Source organism: Triticum urartu, chromosome 7, assembly GCF_003073215.2.
Source record: "Triticum urartu cultivar G1812 chromosome 7, Tu2.1, whole genome shotgun sequence".
Taxonomy (NCBI): Eukaryota; Viridiplantae; Streptophyta; class Magnoliopsida; order Poales; family Poaceae; genus Triticum; species Triticum urartu.
This window is the reverse complement of record NC_053028.1, coordinates 116,755,045-116,775,757: the sequence shown is the minus strand read 5'-3', so window position 1 is coordinate 116,775,757 and position 20,713 is coordinate 116,755,045. Positions and strand designations below refer to the sequence as shown.

At 46.2% G+C, this 20,713-nt stretch overlaps 1 protein-coding gene, 1 long non-coding RNA gene and 1 pseudogene across 3 annotated transcripts; all 3 read right to left on the bottom strand.

Moving 5' to 3' along the window:
* Positions 1-4,074: 4,074 nt before the first annotated feature.
* On the bottom strand, positions 4,075-8,451 carry LOC125525278. 2 transcript variants are annotated; one of them, XR_007291222.1, is made up of 5 exons: positions 8,035-8,451; positions 7,843-7,926; positions 6,564-6,713; positions 4,341-5,492; positions 4,075-4,219 (listed from the first exon to the last, which is right to left on the bottom strand). It is a non-coding gene; the product is annotated as an uncharacterized LOC125525278 (long non-coding RNA). The 2 variants fall into 2 exon arrangements; XR_007291221.1 differs by having other exon boundaries at positions 7,843-8,451.
* A 681-nt stretch (positions 8,452-9,132) lies between these two features.
* Positions 9,133-13,756, bottom strand: LOC125518516 (annotated as a pseudogene).
* Positions 13,757-16,834: 3,078 nt separating this feature from the next.
* Positions 16,835-19,294, bottom strand: LOC125525277 (20 kDa chaperonin, chloroplastic-like). Its single transcript, XM_048690277.1, has 6 exons — positions 19,099-19,294; positions 18,501-18,681; positions 18,226-18,405; positions 17,450-17,605; positions 17,260-17,337; positions 16,835-17,186 (listed from the first exon to the last, which is right to left on the bottom strand). Exons 2-6 carry the CDS (start codon positions 18,654-18,656, stop codon positions 17,013-17,015), a joined length of 744 nt encoding a protein of 247 aa, XP_048546234.1. The 5' UTR covers positions 18,657-18,681; positions 19,099-19,294; the 3' UTR covers positions 16,835-17,012.
* Between the last annotated feature and the right edge of the window lie 1,419 nt (positions 19,295-20,713).

Here is a 20,713-nt window from a genome sequence, read left to right as displayed (position 1 = left end):
ACGTTCGGTGCTTGATCGGTTGGATCGAGAAGACGTTCGACTACATCAACCGCGTTAAGCTAACGCTTCCGCTTTCGGTCGACGAGGGTACGTGGACACACTCTCCCCTTCTTGTTGCTATGCATCTCGTAGATAGATCTTGTGTGAGCGTAGGATTTTTTTTTTAAATTGCATGCTATGTTCCCCAACATAAATTCCTTCAATATAAGCTACTGATTAGTGACATCACAATCCATATAAATACCTTGATGAGAACCCGGTCATTGAAAGGCTTCATGTCTTTGACACCATAGATTCAAGAATACATATATGTGTTTGGTTAGTCAGTTTGTAAAACAGATTACCTCAAATTATGTTTGGTTTGACAGGAACGTATTGGGATACCCTTAGAAAATTGATTACGCTCAGTGCCTGATGTATAGGGAAAGCGACGAAAATTTGCAAACACTTACAACATTTGTCAAAGTTTACCACAAAAAATCAGAATGTTTTGATTTGTTTGTATTTTTTCGATTTTACTGTTCATCCAAGCTCATTTGAGCTCGAGTACAGAAGGGTACTTTCGAGGAAATTCATCATTTTGTTTAAAAGATTTATAAAGCTCACAGAACCAGAGGACCTAGTTCATAACCAAAGGATTGTTAATTAGCCATTGACCTACCAGAGGCTTGATGACTTCAAGCCACTACCGCACAACTCTTTATAAGGAACAAGTCTGCCACACAACTTTTTTATAAGGTGCAAGGCATCTCTGTTCTCCATAGGGATTTGAATCACATCTGGTGTATTATTTGTCGCTTCTCTGTTCACTAGGGATTTGAATTTGATACCATAGGCATAGAAGGCACCAGGAATTATCTGTGAATAGCTGGAATTACAACATGGACTCTTTGGTGACAAGGTCACGGGGCCTCCACATCTTACTCCCCTGAGGCGCATCATCCTCTTACTTCGCTGCTTTAAAAGGTCCTCATCCTCTGACGAAAGGTCACAGATTGCCTCGTCTCTCCACTAAACATCAGCTGCTCATGACCCCTCTGTCCTATACAGCAGATTCTCATGTCTTCCTGGGCAACCAGCATACTAGGTTTGGTTCGCATAGGGAAGTAAAGTTGCATAGTGGCTAGATGTTTCGAAGAAGAAACACTGAAGAATGAGAAATCATTCTGATAAGTCAGATCCTCCAGGTTTGCTTAATGTTTAGCACACTCACAGGAAGATAGGTGTCTAGGAACATTTCACATAGATAGTGCCACAACAATAGGCAATAAGCCAAGCACTAATGTACATACATAATGCAGAAGTTGGGGGAAACCCACATCAAGCTCCCTTTGTAAACAAATTCGGTAAATATTTGCTCATACAATTGTATAATCATCCGAAATAGCATCAAGTGGTTATCACATAGCAATCTTACCACTCATGCTAGCCTCTATCGTGAACTCAAAACTGAAACAAAGCAGTAAACCACACACTTGAGAGAGCTCAGCCATCACATTTGACACTCTCAACATAATTTAGTTTGTGCCATCAGCTCCCTTGAACTCACCGCCTGCGTACTTGGAGTACAGCACAGTGCTGCCTGGTGACACCGACAATGGCTGCCTTTTGCCTTCCTCGTCAAGGGAGCCCGGACCAACAGGGTACAACCTGCATTTAGAGGTGAATCGATTAAACACATGCTAGTTCAGTATGGATTTCTACATAATAATAATTAACTTACTATTCCAATGGATGGCTTCTCCTTGGTTGTCTCGGTGAGGATAAGATCAGCTTCAGTCTTATCTGAAGCCTCGGCAACCTAGCACAAATGCCGGACATATATGCACTGTTAACCGTCATGCACATACAACCAGTACAAGATTTACTAGAGATTCCTTAAATATACACTACTGACTAGTGACATGACATTCAATATAAATACCTTGATGAGAACCCGGTCATTCAGAGGCTTCATGTCTTTGACATCATCAGATTCAAGAATACATATATTTGATGTCATCCTCTTTCATAATGGGTGCTTGGAATTGTTGTATTCAACCTCAGTCCCAGGATACTTTGAATATACAACTTGAAATCCAGGCAACATAAAAAAAATACATGTGGTATCTTGAAGTATTACCATAATATTCACCTCTAACTTAAGCTTTAGTGCAAACTAGGTGGTGCATTAAATTTAAATGGGTCCTTCACGTGACTCCTAAATTAGCGTCACTGTGATCGGGACATGACTAGTTTGTGTGAGATGTTGGTTCTAGTTAAGCTTGTGTTTTGGGCTTTAGTTTTTTGTGAACTTTGTAATAAATAAATATTTGTTGGCTAGGTGTGTCGTCTTGAAGTAGAGGTTGGAGGCTTAACAAAATTAAGCTCAGTAAATGGTTTTTACCCAGACAAATGGTTTGCTCTTACAATTCTATAACCATCCGAAATAGCATCAAGTGATCACCACATAGCAATCTTACTACTCACGCTGGCCTCTACTGTAAACTCAAAACTGAAACAAGGTAACAAACCACGCACTTACCGAAAAAAGGTTTCCCCCGCTTTGTATACAAAGCAACCAACTGAGACAACCAATGATAGGTGCTGGGTGGATCGACAAAAAAATGAAGAAGCCTCATGACCGCTGCATCCACCGGAGATCGCCCACCAAGCTCCGAGCCTCCGAGGCGCCAGTACCAATCAACACCTCCAAGAAGGGACGCGACGATGACGACGCTGCTGCCAAGGGTTTCCCCCGGTACCCGGTGAGGAGAGAGGAAGGGTAGCCCCGACGCCCTCCAGGAAGGTCCGGTGGCACCCTCATGCGCCATCGCGTCGGTGTCGGCCAAGCCAACAGGGATTTCTCCCGATCCCAACCTTCACCTCAGGCACTCCGGAGCTCGCCACCAAACCGACCACCACCCTACGCCCAGGTCAAGAAGCTTCCCACGCAGTCTCACCACAGCACCGCGAAGCATGGCCTGCACAATGAAGAAGAGGAGCCGAGACTAGGGAAGCAGCACCGTTGGCACGCGGGAGGGCCCCACCTCCACCGCCAACGACGGTAGCTGACTGGACGCAATAGCGGGAACATATCAGGCCCGTGGCCGCACAGGCCCGACCAGGATCTTCGAGACCCGTAAAGTTCCCGCCTTCGCACTGCAGCCAGCATGTCGTCAGCGTCGCCACCCCTATCCAAGCCACTCCCCTGCCTCCCCGCACAGAGAGCGTTAAGGCCGAGCCATGGCCAGCCTGCTAGGACCCATATGGGGCCCTACGGGCCCAGATCCGGGCCGGGGTCGCGACACCGGCCACCCAGCACCACCGGACCGCCCGGCCACCAAGTAGAGGCACCACCACCAGGTCGCCAGACCGCCATCGGCCGAGCTGCACCACCACCGCACGCCCGTGACGGAGAGGAACCCTCGCAGCCGCCGGGAGCCCGAAGCTGGTCCCTAGCCACCGCACACACCGCCTGCGGCCCGCATCACCTGGCCAGATCTGTCGCCACCGCTGCCGAATCGTGCCCACGCACGCCCCACCAGGCAGCTGCCGCGCCACCACGAAGCACCAGCGGGGCCGGCACCACCAAGAGCTCCTGGATCCGCGCCGCCGAGCCCCGCCACACCCAGACGCCTCCTGCAGCCCGTTGTCCCGCGCCGGCCAGGAGCTCCGCGAGGAGGAGAGGATGCGACCCCGCCGCCGCCCGCACTGACCGGGCTTTGCCCGGCGGCACCCCTAGGCGGCGGCGAGGAAGGAGGAGGCCGGAGAAGGGGAAGCTGGGGGTGGAGCTAGGGGTCCCCCGGCCCGCTCGCGGGAGCGGCGGCGGGGGTGGGGAAAAGTATTCTATTCTTTAGCAGTACCACATTACCACACACGAATGGTGTCGTCAGTAACCACACACTTAAGGTAGCTCAGCCATAAGCCCATAACATCTAACACTCTCAACACAATGTAGTTTGTGCCGTCAACGCCCTTGAACTCGCCGCCTGCATACTTAAGAGTACAGCACGGTGCTGCCTGGTGACACCGACAGTGGCTGCTCTTGCCTTCCTCGCCGAGAGAGCCCGGACCAACAGCTACAACTTGCACTTAGAGGTGAATCGGTTAAACACCTGCTCGTTCATCATGGATTCTACTGAGTGATAATAACTTATATTGTTCCAATGGATGGCTTCTCCTTGGTTCTCTCGGTGAGGATAAGAGCAACTTCAGTCTTGTCTAAAGCCTCTGCAACCTAGCACAAATGCAAGATAAATAAGCATTGTTGACCGGTATGCATGACCAGTACAAGCTTGACTGAAAATTCTCTAAATATGCACTAGTATATTTAGTTACACGACACTAGATATAAGTACCTTGATCAGCACCTGGTCATTGAGAGGCTTCACGTCTTTGACATCATCAGATTCAAGAATACCCACGATGTCATCCTCTTTCATAATGAGATGCTTAGAGTTGTTGTATTCAACCTCTGTCCAGCATACTTTGAATAAACAACTTGAGATCCGGTCTACATAAACAATACACAGGGTATTTTGAAGTATTAGCATAAGATTCACCTCTAACATAAGCTTTAATGCAAACTAATTGGTGCATTATTTTTAAAATGGAATCCTTCATGTGACTCCCAAATTGGTGTCACTTGATTAGTTTCTATGAGATGTTGGTTCTAATTAAGCTGATGTTTTCTCTTTTGATGTTTGGCTTTATTTTTTGTGAACTTTGTAATAAACTAGAAAATATGCCCGTGCGTTGTAACGGGAGAACATAACATAGAAGACACGAGAATCAGGCTATGCAAATGGCGTCGATATCTTGAGCGTGGACATTAGTCGGCTTGTCTTCTGGTGTGATGTCTCTCGCAACATCAGATTCCCTCTGTGCATCTAGTTGATGCAATTCTTGATTGGTTCCAAGCTTATGCAAAAATCGCTAATGAGGTTGTGCGTGAGATCCATCGCACGAACATAGGCTAGAATGAGATAAGGACTTTTAAAAGGCCATTTGGAAAACCAAAAATGTGACGGCCCTATCACGTCTTGGTTTCCTAAGAGACACTCTGAAATATTCTTTGGAGTAACATTTTTATTCAAAAAGAAACAAAACCGGAATGCAAAAAAATGGAAATCAAGCACAACATAAACATAGAACTGCTGCCTTGATTTTTTTTGTGCAAGACTTGATGTGAAAGATTATTGTATCTTATGTACTGCACTGAATGACCCCCATGGCCATTAGTATAGACATACGGGACATGCAACATGCAGGGGTCATGGCCTGGAGGAAGGCACTTTTAGTTTTTTTCCTGCTAACCACATATGCACCGCATTGATGATGAGGTCCTGTGTGAGATTCGTCAGTGAACATACTCCAGGATGAGAGAAGAATTTTTAAAATGCCATTTGAAACTTCGAAGACCTGACGACATTATCATGGATTGATGTTCCAAGGCACCACTCTGAACTTGTTTCGCCAAGCAGCTCCATGTCGCTGCACCTCGCCTAGACCTAGCATGACCAATAAAACAATATATAATAAATTGTCAAATCGGACCAGATAAAACTGTGAATGTTTGCAAATTAGACATTTATTCATTTTTCTTAATTTGTGGTTAATGGAAAATGCCTGAAGTTCAGGTTTAAGAACGTAAAAGGAGAGCGATTATGTGTGCGTAAAATGCTAAATATATTTCAGATGCTAGACCAAAATATGATATCCTTGCATGAGCGCCAAGACTGGCCTCGTGATGCAAAAAAGGCCAAACATTCTTGCGTAGCCTTTTTTTTTCAAGCGTGAACAAGCAAAATTCTAATTGGTATACTCAAGTTTCAACCAGACTCACATCCCACATAAATAGCTTTGATTTTCAATCCTATTCTCGCACATTTTATTTTATTGAGACAGAAGGCTCATAGATTTATGCACACCATAAGAAAAAAGAAGAGATTAAACCAAAGACAATTTAAGACTACAACATTTCAGCATGTGGCTGGTATTGGCTCTACTCCACCAGTTAGTTTGTGCAGAGTAGCCAAAGATGAGCACGTTGGCCGTAATTAAGTTGAAAGATGATTGTACAAACATGAGCGCATCCGTGAAACAGTCATGTATAGATTGTATATTAGATCTAAGCAATACACAAGAACATATCACTATACCTAACTTGCAGTTTCCTTTCCTAACTGATGTGTGCACTAAGAGATTATGCAGGAATTAGCTATTTTACATGGGCATTAAAGTATTAGGAGAGCCAGGATTTATATGCCAACAAAGAGTATGCAGATACTACAAACTCTCATTGAGCCATTTTTTCTATTTGTATCGATTTCGACCCCTGAAATTCAGGAAGATGCATCTCAATCAGATTTCGATCCCTGGGATTCCAGAAACCTGTTGTGGCGATGGATTACTTTTAGTCGCCCTTCAAGGCCACCTATGAAACACACTCCAATGCATCTCCAACACATCTAGGCATGTATGTAAACTGCTATCTACAGCAGTGTCAGACTATCTTAAAATCATCAAGTACCCTGTACCAAGTAAAGAGTAATCATCAAGTACCAAGTAAAGAATATTACCGAGAATCATGCCTAGCTTTCTACCCAACTTGCAGATTTGATCTCCCCTGCCTAGGTATCTAGGCAGAACCAAAATTGTACAGCTTGGAATTCAGCGAGATGCATTGCATCCTTCAATCAAGGAATAGTCGTTGCCATCCCATCTGCATACTGGAAATGGCCGCCAATCAACTTTCTTCCTTAAAACAGAGCAGACAAGAACAGAGTGGAGATATAACGGGAGATACACAAAGACTGGATTTCTTCAGATTTCGTATGACTCTCCAATGAACAGCCAATTTGGTTTTGCACGTGTGCGATGTGTGAGTGAGCACTAATTGACGACCATGGTACATTGGATCATCTAGATTTTAGACGTCATAAAAACAAAAATACAAACAGAAACAGTAATGCTCAACGGGTCAATGACTCTGAGAATTGTCATGGCATTGTACTCATGCATAGAACTCTGCCCGAGGAGAGGCGTCGCTGCCAGTGCTTGAGGGCGTCAATGGCCGAGCTCGCAGCCACGGGCCCACACATCTACCATGCCATAGGCCCTGAAATCACCATGCTCAGGATGTTCGACACTATGCAGCAGCACAAAACTGAACTCATTCAGTTAGATTATTCACAATACTTGCAGAAGCATGGAACGTTCAGGAAGTTTTCCATGGTTTTAGGAACTGCATAAACCCTGGACGTTGTCAGTGACACTAACTGAATTGTCATCATGAAGACATTATCTCAGTAGCATAGCTTGCTTGAGCTTCAACGACAACATTATCTATTATTTCATAAACCTAGGACACAACAAAACAAAATGATGGTCAGGCAAGAAACAAAATGTAACACTAAGTAACATGGAAAAAAGAAAAACATAATCCATTGAGATATAAAAAGTGCAATCCACGTGGTCCTGGTCCTGTGCTTACGGATTACGTCTAATATGATTCTATGACCTGCAAATTAGCTAGTATAAACAAATATCAAGCCAATGAAAACAATCTGTTCACTCTTCACAGGAGAACAAATGCCTCTCTCGGCCACTAGGACGAACCAGTGCAAAAAACGCATATTATTCCTTTTTCCCCTTTCTTTCAGCTCAAAACACCAGCAAGCTTTATAATACAATCAATAGATGATTCTCAGGAGACGGGTAGGGAGACAGCCTACCTGTAGCAAATTCTAGTGAGAACTTATGTACACGATTGCAAACTGCTTGGAGCTGATCAACACAGCCGTTTCTACCTCTTAATTGCAATGAACATGGGTACCTCGCCGTGGTCAAGAGAATTACCTGATCGTTTGCTGTGGTCTACACGTCAGCCATCCGCTTCTCCTGGGTACCTTGCCGTCGGCCGGACGGAGCTTGCCATTGTCCCTGGAGATGGAAGGCGACCGAAGTTACAGGGGGAAATCACACGGCACGTGAACGCACCACCGGATCGAACGCCCCAGAGCTGGGTGCCGGCCGCTGAAGGTGCTGCACCTGTGATCAGCTGTAACCCCTAGCACTGAGCACCGTATTCAGCCGTCCGGTCGGCGCCCCTCCTGCCTCCCCCGCGCCTCACTCGACCTAGACTTAGCCGCGAGTGCATCGGGCAAGGCCGAGCCTCACATGCGACGTCCATAGGGGAACTTGATCCGCCATAGATTTGCAGGATAGCGACGCCTCGACGCCTCCACACCGTCCAGCACGGCTACCCATCAAGCAGCACAGGGAGAAGGGGATCGAGAGCAGCGCACGGAGAAGGTGCTGGATCGGGAGTGCGATGGGATTAACCGAGAATCTGGTCGACGGCTTCCTTTTACGGCACCGAAGTCCCTGTGAAATCTGGATCGGGTACCCATGGATTCCTATTGGAGCAGTTGTACTGCCGGAACACGGGCTTCGATCAGGAGGAGGTTGTAGGTCGAGGAGGCTTAGGCCTGTTTGGTTCGGCTCTGGATTTTTAAAAGCAGTTGTAAAAAAATTGCTATGAAAAATCTGATGTAAAAAAGATGTATGTTATTTGACAAACTAGCTGATACAGCCTTTTCATATTTTGGCCCGCAGTGGAATCAGATTTTGAAAAGCATGTTCTGGGCTGCTTCCATTTTTCATTCAGATTTTGGCAACGGATTTCTGGAATCGGATTCTGCTGGGTTCGCCGTTTGGTTCAGATTCTGTTGCGCGGCAGTGGAATCCGTCGATAAAAGCTGAACCAAACAGGGCCTTAGGGTGGCGCCGGAAAGAAATAAAAAATAATTTGTTGTCTAGGTGTGTCATCTTAAAGTAGAGGTTGGAAGCTCAACAAAATTAATCCTTTTTAAAAAAGAAAGGCAAGTAAATTCATTATTTTCTTTAAAAGATCTATAAAGTTCACAACGGCTCACCAACCAGAGGACCCAATTCATAACTCAAGGATTCTATATGCCGGCTCAGTCTCTTGAAGATGTAGGACGTGCGTGTGTGTATTCATAGGGTGAGTGTACGCACGTTTATATAAGTGCCTACGTCTATACCGTGTTAAAAAAAATACCGAAGAGCAACGGCTGACCAACCAGAGGACCCATAACCAAAGGATGATTAGCTATTGACCTACCAGAGGACAGATGACTTCACACCACCGTCTACCGCACAACTCTTTACAAGGAGCAAGTCCGCCACACAATTCTTTTATAAGGAGCAAAACTTCCCTTAGGGATAACTCATTTCATGCATTCGAATCACATTTAGTGTATTATTCGTTGCTTCTCTGTTCACCAGAGATTTGAATTTGATAGCCTAGGCATAGAAGGCACCAGGAATTACCTATGAGTAGCTGGAACTACAACATGCAGTCGCTGGTCGCAATGGTGCTCGGCCACCACATCTTACTCCATTGACCCGCATCATCCACTTACTTTGCTGCTTCAAAAGGTCAGCGTCTTACTACTCTACTGCTGACCAAAGGTCCCAGTTTGCCTCATCTCACCGCTAAACATTAGCTCAGCGTCACCACGCTGTCCTATACGGCAAATTCTCCTGCCATCCTGAGCAACCACCAGGTTTGCTTACTGCTTAGCCCACTCACAGAACGAAGATACTAGATGTCTAGGATCCTTTCACAGAAGTAATGCCACAACAACAGGCTATCAGCTAAGCACTAATGTACATACATGATGCAGAAGTTGGGGGAAACATGCATCAAACTTCTTTGTACACATATTCAGTAAATGTTTTTAACCCGAACAAGTGCTTTTCTCATGCAATTCGGTAACCATCCGAAATAGCATTCAAGTGACTACCACATAGCAATCTCAACTCTCATGCTCGCCTCCATTGTGAACTCAAAACTGAAACAAAGTAACAAACCGCACACTTAAGAGAGCTCATCCATCACATTCGACACGCTCAACACAATGTAGTTTGTGCCGTCAGCGCCCTTGAATGCGCCGTCTGCGTACTTGGAGTACATAATGGTCCTGCCTAGTGACACCGACAGTGGCTGCCTCTTGCCTTCCTCGTCGAGAGAGCCCGGACCAACAACTACAATATGCATTTAGAGGTGAATCGGTTAAACACCTGCTAGTTCAGCACAGATTTCTAGCCGATGGTAACTAACTTACTGCTCCAATGGATGGCTTCTCCTTGGTTGTCTCAGTGACCAGCTACAGTCTTATCTGAAGCCTCGGCAACCTAGCACAAATGCAGGACAGATAAGCTTTGTTAATCGTTATGCACATACAACCAGTACAAGATCGACCGGAAATTCCTTCAATATAAGCTACTCCCTCCGTTCCGAATTACTTGTCGCAGGTATGGATGTATCTAGATGTATTTTAGTTCTAGATACATCCATTTCTGCTACAGTTTGTAAGATAAATTACCTCAAATTTTGTTTGGTTTGAGAGGAACGTAATGGGATATGCTCAATAGAAAATTGATTACGCTCAGTGCCCGGTGTAAATGGAAAGCGGCATCTTCCTCCGTAGCGCTCCCCAGAACGGCTCTCCTTCGCGTTCCCCTCCGTCCCAAGCTACAGCGCAGGCACCTCCTTGATTCCCATCTCACCCAAGGTGCCGGTTACACCTTGAGCAGACAGACAGAAGGATCTCATCAGTCCATAGCTTTGGCGTTTCGCTGGATTAACTGAATCTTCACCCGCAAAAATAAATAGAATCAGTTGACGTTACATTATCTGAAATTCTACTTTCAAAAGCATTTTAGAGCACAAATTTTGTCTTTTCTTTGTCATGCCTTTCACGAATGTGATCTCATGACGAAAATTTGCATACACTAAGGCCTCCTTTGATTTACAGGATTTTCCTAGAAATTTTACGGGATTGACATCCTCTGGAATTTTCCCTTTACACGTTGTTTGATTCACATGATTGCATTCCTCAGGAACCAATCCTATAGGAACTTCTTAGCTCATTTTCACAGGAAGACAAGCATGAGGTTGGACTTCATGAAAAAAAAATCCTCTGTTTTGCTACCCGACATAGTATTTCAGTGGACAGTACATCATATTCCTGTACATTTCCTATTCCTACGCTTTCCAAACCCTGTGAATCAAAGGAGCCCTTAGATCATTTGTCAAAGTTTACCACAAAAAGTCAGAATGTTTTGATTTTTTACTGTTCATCCGAGCTCATTTGAGCTCGAGAGCAGAAAGGTACTTTCAAGGAAATTCATTATTTTGTTTAAAAGAATTTATAAAGCTCACAGCGGCTGACCAGCCCAAGGACCTAGTTCATAACCAAAGAATTGTGAGCCATTGACCTGCCAGAGGACTGATGACTTCACGCCGCTGTCTACTGCGCAACTCTTTATAAGGAATAAGTCTGCCACACAACTCTTTCGCCATAAGGAGTAAGGCTTCTCTGTTCTCCATAGGGATTTGAATCACATCCAGTGTATTATTTGTCGCTTCTCTGTTCGCTAGGGATTTGAATTTGATAGCATAGGAATAGAAGGCACCAGGAATTATCTATGAATAGGTGGAATTACAACATGCACTGGCTGGTGGCAAGGCCGTTGGGCCTCTACAACTTACTCCCCTGGGATGCATCTTCTTATTACTCTGCTGCCTTAAGGCAGTGTTGGGTGCTTATGCACCGGTGCTTAAAGAAAGCAAGTACCGTTGCATCTTAAAGAAATTTTGTCACACAATGGAGAGTGCTCCAGATCGGTGCTTATAGTTGGTTTAAACCTGTAGCACCTATGACTCTGAGGGAAGGGGAGCAGTTATCTCCCCTAAGCACCGGCTGGCACCTAAGCCGGAGAAAAAGGGTTTTTATCTCTGGCGCTTGTGTAAGAACATGCGTTGTACGCGGCCTAAAAGGTCCTCATCCTCTTACATCTTACTCCGCTGAGGCGCATCATCCTCGTACTATACTGCTTTAAAAGGTCCTCATCCTCTCACTCCGCTGTTGTCAAAGGGTCTCAGTTCGCCTCATCTCTCCGCTAAACATCAGCTATGCATGAACCCTCTGTCCTACACACCAGATTCTCCTGCCATCCTGAGCAACTAGCAGACTAGATTTGGTTCGCGTAGGGAAATAAGGTTGCATAGTCGCTAGATGGTTTGAAGGAGCAACATGGAAGAATGAGCAACCATTCTGATAAGCCGGATCCTCCAGGTTTGCTTAATGTTTAGCCCACTCACAGGAAGATAGATGTCTAGGACCCTTTCACATAGATAGTGCCACAACAATAGGCAATCAGCTAAGCACTAATGTACATACATGATGTAGAAGTCAGGGAAAAGCGGCATCAAGCTCCCTTGTAAACAAATTTGGTAAATGTTTGTAACCCGGACAACAGGTTTGCTCATACAATTCTATAATCATCCGAAATAGCATCAGGTGGTTATCACATAGCAATCTTACCACTCATGCGCCTCTATCATGAACTCAAAATTGAAACAAAGTAACAAACCGCACATTTAAGAGAGCTCAGCCATCTCATCTGACACTCTAAAAACAATGTAGTTTGTGTCGTCAGCGTCCTTGAACTCGCCACCTGCGTACTTGGAGTACAACATAGTCCTGCCTGGTGACACCGACAGTGGCTGCCTGGTGATACCGACAGTAGCTGCTTGTTGCCTTCCTTGTCGAGTGAACCCGGACCAACAACTACAACCTGCATTTAGAGGTGAATCTGTTAAACACCTTCTAGTTCAGCACGGATTCCTACCTAATGATAATTAACTTACTTCTCCAATGAATGGCTTCTCCTTGGTTGTCTCAGTGAGGATAAGACCAACTTCAGTATTGTCTGAAGCCTCTGCAACTTGGCACAAATGCAAGATAGATTAGCATTGTTAACTGGTATGCATGACCAGTACAAGCTTGACTGAAAATTCTCTAAATATACACTAGTATAGTTTAGTTACACAACATTAGATATAAATACCTTGATCGGCACCTGGTCATTGAGAGGCTTCATGTCTTTGACATCATCAGATTCAAGAATATGATGTCATCCTCTTTCATAATGAGATTCTTAGAGTTGATGTATTCAACATGTATCCGAGCATACTTTGAATATACAACTTGAGATCGGTTCTACATAAAAATTACCGAAAAAGGCTTTCGCCCCGCTTTATATATAAAGCAATGATCAACAACATCCCAGTACAAACACACGCCACACCACAACACACGCACACACCCAAAGCAGGATACATAGGCGCTGATCGCAGCAACACACCCCTAGCACTACAAGAGCAACCGGGGGCTCAATCGGGAACACGCCACCGCGAAGAAATGAAGCCGCATATGACGAACCGTGGGCTCCAAGGCGGTGCCTTCAGGAAGGAAACGACACAAGAGCGCTGCCACCGCCCGATCCGAGGATCAAAGTTTCCCCTGGAGCATCACGACGGGCAGTGAGAGCCGCGACGACGCCTTTAAGAAGGGAACGAGCTTCGCCGTCGTCGGTCCGTCCGAAGATAGAACAAGTTTTCACCCTGGCCAACACTCACTGCCACCGAACGCCACACCCCAGCTACCACGCCGCCCACACGGCCATGGCCACCGGGCAGCACCAAGCCACGGGCTCTGCCCATGAGCACCGCGCTACCACCACCAGGACCGCCGTCCCGGCATCCAAGACCTTGACACCACCTCACCCGGGATCCGCCGCTACCCCAACCAAAGAGACGAGCGGAAAGGACCCGCCTTTCATACCCCTGGGCAGCCCCAGCGCCGAGACCCAAAAGGCCGGCCAAACTGGCCTCCATCGACCCGTCCTGCAGCACCGGGCGCGAGACGAGCTCTGTCTTGCGGCACCATGTGCGAGACGAGCTCAGTCCTGCTGCACCGTGCGCGAGACGAGTCCGGTCCTGCTACACCGTGCGCGAGACGAAGTCGGTCCTGCCGCACCGGTCGCGAGACGAGCGATGGACCGCAGCTGGGAGATGGATAGCCCTTCGACGAAGTAACGGCCGGACGATGAAGAGAGGAAGCGAAGGCCGACACAAGACTGCCACGGACGAACCGACGCCGGAACATGCCAGCCGCCACCGCAGTTGACCTGCCAAGCCGCCGTGGAGCCACCCACGGCCGGGACAGGAGCCACGCCAGGCCCCTTCCCAACCCACGCCGCCCGGCGAGCTCGGAGCATGAGAGACGCCAGGCACGCACAACCACCAGCACGGCTGGCCGCCGCAACCACCAGCTGACCCCGCCGGGGGCCAGGACGAATCCGCCGAACCAACCCAACCACCACACCGGACCACCACCAGCACACGCAGCCACCGGAGGCGGCCGGCCCGTGCCGCCACAGCCCGTGCCGCCCGCGACAGCAAGCGGAGGAGAAGCCATTCCAGATCGGATCTGGCCGCCCCTCACCACCATCCCGAGCACACCCCGCCGCCACAGAACACCGCCGGCCCTCCCACACCAGGAGCAGAACCCACCCCGCCGCCAAGGAAGCCCAGGGCGCCGCCGAGCCGCCCAGATGCCGCGCCGCCCCGGTCCAGCAGCGCACCTCCACGCAGGGACGCCGGTCCGCGCCGATCTCCGCCGCGCCAGGGAGAGACGAGGCCCCGCCGCCGCCAGCACCTACCGGGCTTTGCTCGGCGGCGCAGACCGGCGGCGGCGAGGGGAAGGAAGAGGGAGGAGGCCTAGAGGCCGGCGGCGGGTGAGTCCCCTCGGTCGCTCGCGGGAGCGACGCGAGGGGAAGAGCCGTCTTCCCTCTCCTACATAAAAATTACACGGGGTATTTTGAAGTATTAGCATAAGATTCACCTCTGACATAAGCTTTAGTGCAAAGTAGCTGGTGCATTAATTTTATAATTGTAAATGGATCCTTCATGTGACTCCCAAATTAGTGTCACTTGATTAGTTTCTATAAGATGTTGGTTTTAATTAAGCTGGTGTTTTCTCTTTTGATGTTTTGCTTAATTTTGTGTGAACTTTCTAATAAATAAATTGTTGTCTAGGTGTGTCATCTTGAAGTAGAGGTTGGAAGCTTAACAGAATTATTTTGTTTAAAAGATATATGTAAAGTTCGCAACGGCTGACCAACCAGAGGACCTAATTCATAACCAAAGGATTTTTAGCAATTGATCTACCGGAGGACGGATGACTTCACACCATCGTATACGGCACAACTCTTTACAAGGAGCAAGTCTGCCACACAACTCTTTTATAAGGAGCAAAGCTTCCCTTAGGGATAACTCATTTCATGTATTAGAATCACATTTAGTGTATTATTTGTTGCTTCTCTGTTCACCAGAGATTTGAATTTGATAGCATAAGCATAGAAGGCACCAGGAATTACCCATGAGTAGCTAGAATTACAACATGCATTCGCTGGTCGCAATGGTGCTTGGCCTCCACATCTTACTCCGCTGACCTCCATCATCCATCTACTCTTCTGCTTCAAAAGGTCGGCGTCTTATTACTCTGCTGCTGAGCAAAGGTCCCAGTTTGCCTCATCTCACCGCTAAACATCAGTTCAGCATCACGACGCTGTCCTATACAGCAAATTCTCCTGCCATCCTAAGCAACCAGCGGCATATATTTGGTCCCTAGATGATTTGAAGTAGCAACATTGAAGAATGAGCAATCAGACTTGCCTAAAGACCAGATCCTCCAGGGTTTCTTACTTTATAGCTCGCTCACGGGAAGAGAGATGCCTAGGAATCTTTCACAGAAGTAATGACACAACAATCCGCAATCAGCTAAGCACTAATGTACATACATAATGTGGAAGTAGGGGGAAACAGGCATCAAACTTCCTTTGTAAACGTATTCGGTAAATGTTTTTAACCCAGACAAGTGGTTTGCTCATACAATTCTATAACCATGCGAATAGCATCAAGCGATTACCACAGCGCAATCTCAACCCTCATGCTCGCCTCCATTATGAACACAAAACTGAAACAAAGTAACAAACCACACATTTAAGAGAGCTCAACCATCACATCTGCACTCTCAACACACTGTAGTTTGTGCCAGCAGAGCCCTTGAACTCGCCGCCTACGTACTTGGAGTACAACACAGTGCTGCCTGGTGACACCGACAGTGGTTGCACCTTGCCTTCATCATCGAGTGAGCCCGGACCAACAGCTACTACCTGCATTAAGAGGTGAACTGGTTAAACACCTACTAGTTTGGCGTAGGCTCTAACCAATGTTGATAACTTACCGTTGCAATGGATGTCTTCTCCTTGGTCATCTCGTTGATCAGCTGCAGTCTGATCTGAAGCCTCGGCAACCTAGAACAAATGCAGGACATATAAGCTTTGTTAATCGTTATGCACATACAACCAGTACAAGATCGACCGGAAATTCCTTCAATATAAGCTACTGATTAGTGACATGACAATCGATATAAATACCTTGATGAGAAACCGGTTATTGAGAGGCTTCGTGTCTTTGACACCATGTATGTGTTTTGTTGGTCAGTTTGTAACGTAATTTGTTAACAAATTACCTCAAATTCTGTTTGGTTTGACAGGATACGCTTAATAAAAAATTGAATGCTTAGTGCCTGGTGTATAAGGGAAAGCGGCATCTTCCTCCGTGAGTGTCCCCCCCCCCCCCTCCCCCCTCGGGTCCTTGTCCTATACAGCAAATTCTCCTACCATCCTGAGCAACCAGCAGCCTAGATTTGGTTCGCGTTGGGAAATAAGGTAGCATAGTCGCTAGATGGTTCGAAGAAGCAACACTGAAGAATGAGCAATCATTCTGATAAGCCAGATCATCCAGGTTTGCTTACTGTTTAGCCCACTCACAGGTAGATAGATGTCTAGGACCCTTTCACATAGATAGTGCCACAACAATAGGCAATCAGCGAAGCACAAGAAAACAGGCATAAGCTCCCTTTGTAAACAAATTCAGTAAATGTTTTTATCCCAGACAACAGGTTTGCTCATACAATTCCGTAATCATCCGAAATAGCATCAAGTGGTTATCACATAGCAATCTTACCACTCATGCTAGCCTATATCGTGAACTCAAAACTGAAACAAAGTAATAAACCGCACACTTAAGAGAGCTCAGCCATCACATCAGACACTCTCAACACAATGTAGTTCGTGCCATCAGCTCCCTTGAACTCGCCGCCTGCGTACTTGGAGTACAGCACGGTGCTGCCTGGTGACACCGGCAATGGCTGCCTCTTGCCTTCCTCGTCAAGAGAGCCCGGACCAACAGCTACGACCTGCATTTAGAGGTGAATCGATTAAACACCTGCTAGTTCAGCATGGATTTGTACCTAATGATAATTAACTTACTGTTCCAATGGATGGCTTCTCCTTGGTTGTCTCGGTGAGGATAAGACCAGCTTCAGTCTTGTCTGAAGCCTCTGCAACCTAGCACAAATGCAAGATAGATAAGCATTGTTAACCGGTGTTACAAGCTCGACGGGAAATTCTCTAAATATACACTAGTATTGTTTAGTGACATGACATTAGATATAAATACCTTGATGAGAATCCGGTCATTGAGAGGCTTCATGTCTTTGACATCATCAGATTCAAGAATACCTATGATGTCATCCTCTTTCATAATAAGATGCTTGGAGTTGTTGTATTCAACCTCAGTACCAGCATACTTTGAATATACAACTTGAGATCCAGTCTACATTTGAAGATGCACCAGTATTTTGTAGTGTTAGCAATGTTCACCTCTAACATCAGGTTTGGTAGAAACTACCTGGTGCATTAAAGTCATAAATTCGGTGGTCTAACTAGCATTCTTGTTTTTCCATATGGCTGGTTATTGCCGATTTCTTGAGCCTTGGCTACACCCATAGACCAAACTAATTCATTTCTCCATCCTGCTTCTCGGTGAAGCTAGATAAATGCCTATTGAACCATGCATATTATGCTTTATTGAATCAGCTCTGTTGTTTCGTTTCAGGACAATTAGTGTGACTATAAACTCCGTGCCCATATTCATAATTTAACTGAACCAAATAAGAGATCCACAGCCAATGTTTGGTTCTCAGTTGAACACATGGAAAAGGGAATATCTCTGGCTTACACATGAGTCATGTGGCATGATAGACCACATCATTAACATGGGTCTTACTGGTCATGTAATACACCTTGCATTGCTTTTAAATTAGTTCGATACAAGGTCCTGTCTCACCATGGCCACTTGTACTCAGAGTAAGAAATGTACCAACGATCTCAAAAAAAAAAAGTACCAAGGTAAACAAATAACTGCACTCCCAAAGCTAGAATAGAAGAATTTACCGGTATGCTGACCTCCACCTTCTTATCCCCAATGGTTCTACCCCCTCCAACAGCAACAATCTCGCCTCCCTGAGGCTTGGACTGCGCGGAGGATGGAAGCAAAATTCCACCAATGGTCTTCTCCTCAGCTGCGCTAAGCTTCACAAGCACTCTGTCTCCCAGAGGCTTGAGTGATGTATACTGCAGTTATGTCAAAACAAAATGTAACCAATTGTCGCAGCGCGCAAATAAGCACCCCCTAAGCATAATGCATTTGCATTGCCATAGTTGTTAACCTTCGGGGTGACGACAGTGGCAGCCCTGAGAACGAGGCTACGAGATGAGCGCCTCGATGAGCACACTCTGACTGCTGACGCCTGAGAGGGGCGCAGACCAGTGTTGTTGAAGGCCACCGCGGCAACACCGGCACCGGAGAGCCGCACCGACGACATTCTCGATTGCTTGCTAAACAACTACCTGTCAATTGATACAGATGACAAATTATTTCCAAATTCTGGACAGAACATCCAATTGAACTGAATAAATCGTTCCCAGTGCACAGTCTATTCAAATCTGAACACAAACACTGAACATGAAGGTGGATATTGTTGGCAGATTCAGGGTGGTAAAAAAGCAGAGGTCAACCACCCCACCAACCATCGTTAGAAACAAGGTTAGGCTTCACTGTACTCCCGCACAGAGGCATTACCATAAGCTCTTAGAGAGTACAGAATCCCATCCAAATCCAGGCACATAGCCCCTAACAAGCCGAACATAGACCAAATCGGAGGAACAACCAGCCAGATTACCCCCAAATTCACTACCCCAAACCCCGCGCCCACCCAAATCCACCGCGCAGCAAGCGAGAATCGAGCGCTACGAGGAGGTGGCTACCTTATCTCCGAGCTCCGGCCGGCGTGGTGGCTCGCCTGCGGTAGGGAATCCGGCTGCCGTGCGCGAGAGGGGAAGAGGAAAGAGATAAACCCTATGAAAGCGGAGAGCAGCGGCGAAAGTGCTGGAGCTATGGCCAAAGCCCACACCCCCTTTATCCCCCGGCCCAGGAGCTTATCCTGCTCCGATTTTACGAAAACACCCACCGGGTTCGGGGGTTTTGGTCTTTTGGATGGAGTTAGGGTGGATCTGGTTGGTAATCCGTCCCATCCGGTCTGAAGCTGGGCTAGATTGTTCCGGAATGCTGTAGAGGCCGCCGGGCTGTGTAGACTGAGGTTTGTAGCCAAGGTGTCCTACTGAAAATTTTGTATATATAAATCAAATTGCCAAATTTTTTAGTAAACTCTCAAACTATTCATTAATCATGACACTACAACAAACATAAAGAAATTACATCTAGATTCATAGAGAAGCGAGCCGAGAGCATGCCGTCGTCATCGCCCCTTCCTCACTCAGTGACGGAGGCAGGGGGTGCTGGCAGGGGCCTTGCCCCCCCCCCCCCCTATGCTCTCACAAATACACCTATATGTACTCATAGTCTTCCATTTGTCAGACAAAATTAGCTAGGTTTAGGTGATTTGGCCCTCTCAGACGTTATATGACATGTTTTGGCCCCCCTCTATATTCAGTTTCTGGCTCCGCCACTGCCCTTACTGAAGCCGGACAAAACTTGTTATAGTAGACCGTCAGAAAGTCGCCGTGCCAAGGCCCCACAGGATTAGCGCATCAGGACAACAACCGCCGTTGACAAAGAGCAACGTAGGTTGAAAGGATCCAACCTAAAGACACACAAACGTAGACGATCTAAGCAGATCCACCAAAAACAATCATTGATTAAATCCTGCGAGATTCGTCAGAGACACACCTCCACACGCCCTTCGATGATACTGGACGCACATCTGGTTTCGCATGCAATATGGCTTGAGTTGACCAATATTGAAAATCATTCAAACAAAGGGGTACTTCCTAGTTCCAGTTTATCAATCTCCCTTGTAATTCATGTCGAACTTTGATCATAAATTTGACTAGCTAAATATAATTTATATGTAACAAAAATTGTGCCATTGGATTTACATGGGAATGCAGATTTCATTGGTATAATTTTTACTACATACAAATAATATTTCATTACTTTAATTTATGGTTAAATTTTGACTCAAGATATGATGGAACTTATAAACCCAATAGGACAAAGTATACTTTGATCACTATGTAGACATATTTAAGGGATTGTTTTACAAAAAGAGCTAGAGCTACATACTGAGAAACGAGAGAGTTCGGTGTTGTAAAACTATATGCATGGATGGTGTATCTCTACTATTAAAAGGGAGTTGATATGTTTGCCTCATGTCCTTCCCTGTCCCTCTCTCCTACGTTGGTCTTTTCCTTCGTTAACTCAATCAAACCAAATCAAATCAAGTGAAAATATGTCTCAAATGTCCCATTTCAAAAAAATACAACAGGCTAGATGGTTGAGGTTCTACAAACAGGTAATATTTCAAGTTCATATGTAGCTTCGCTTGGGAGTTAGGGAAAACAAATTCAGCTATTCCACATG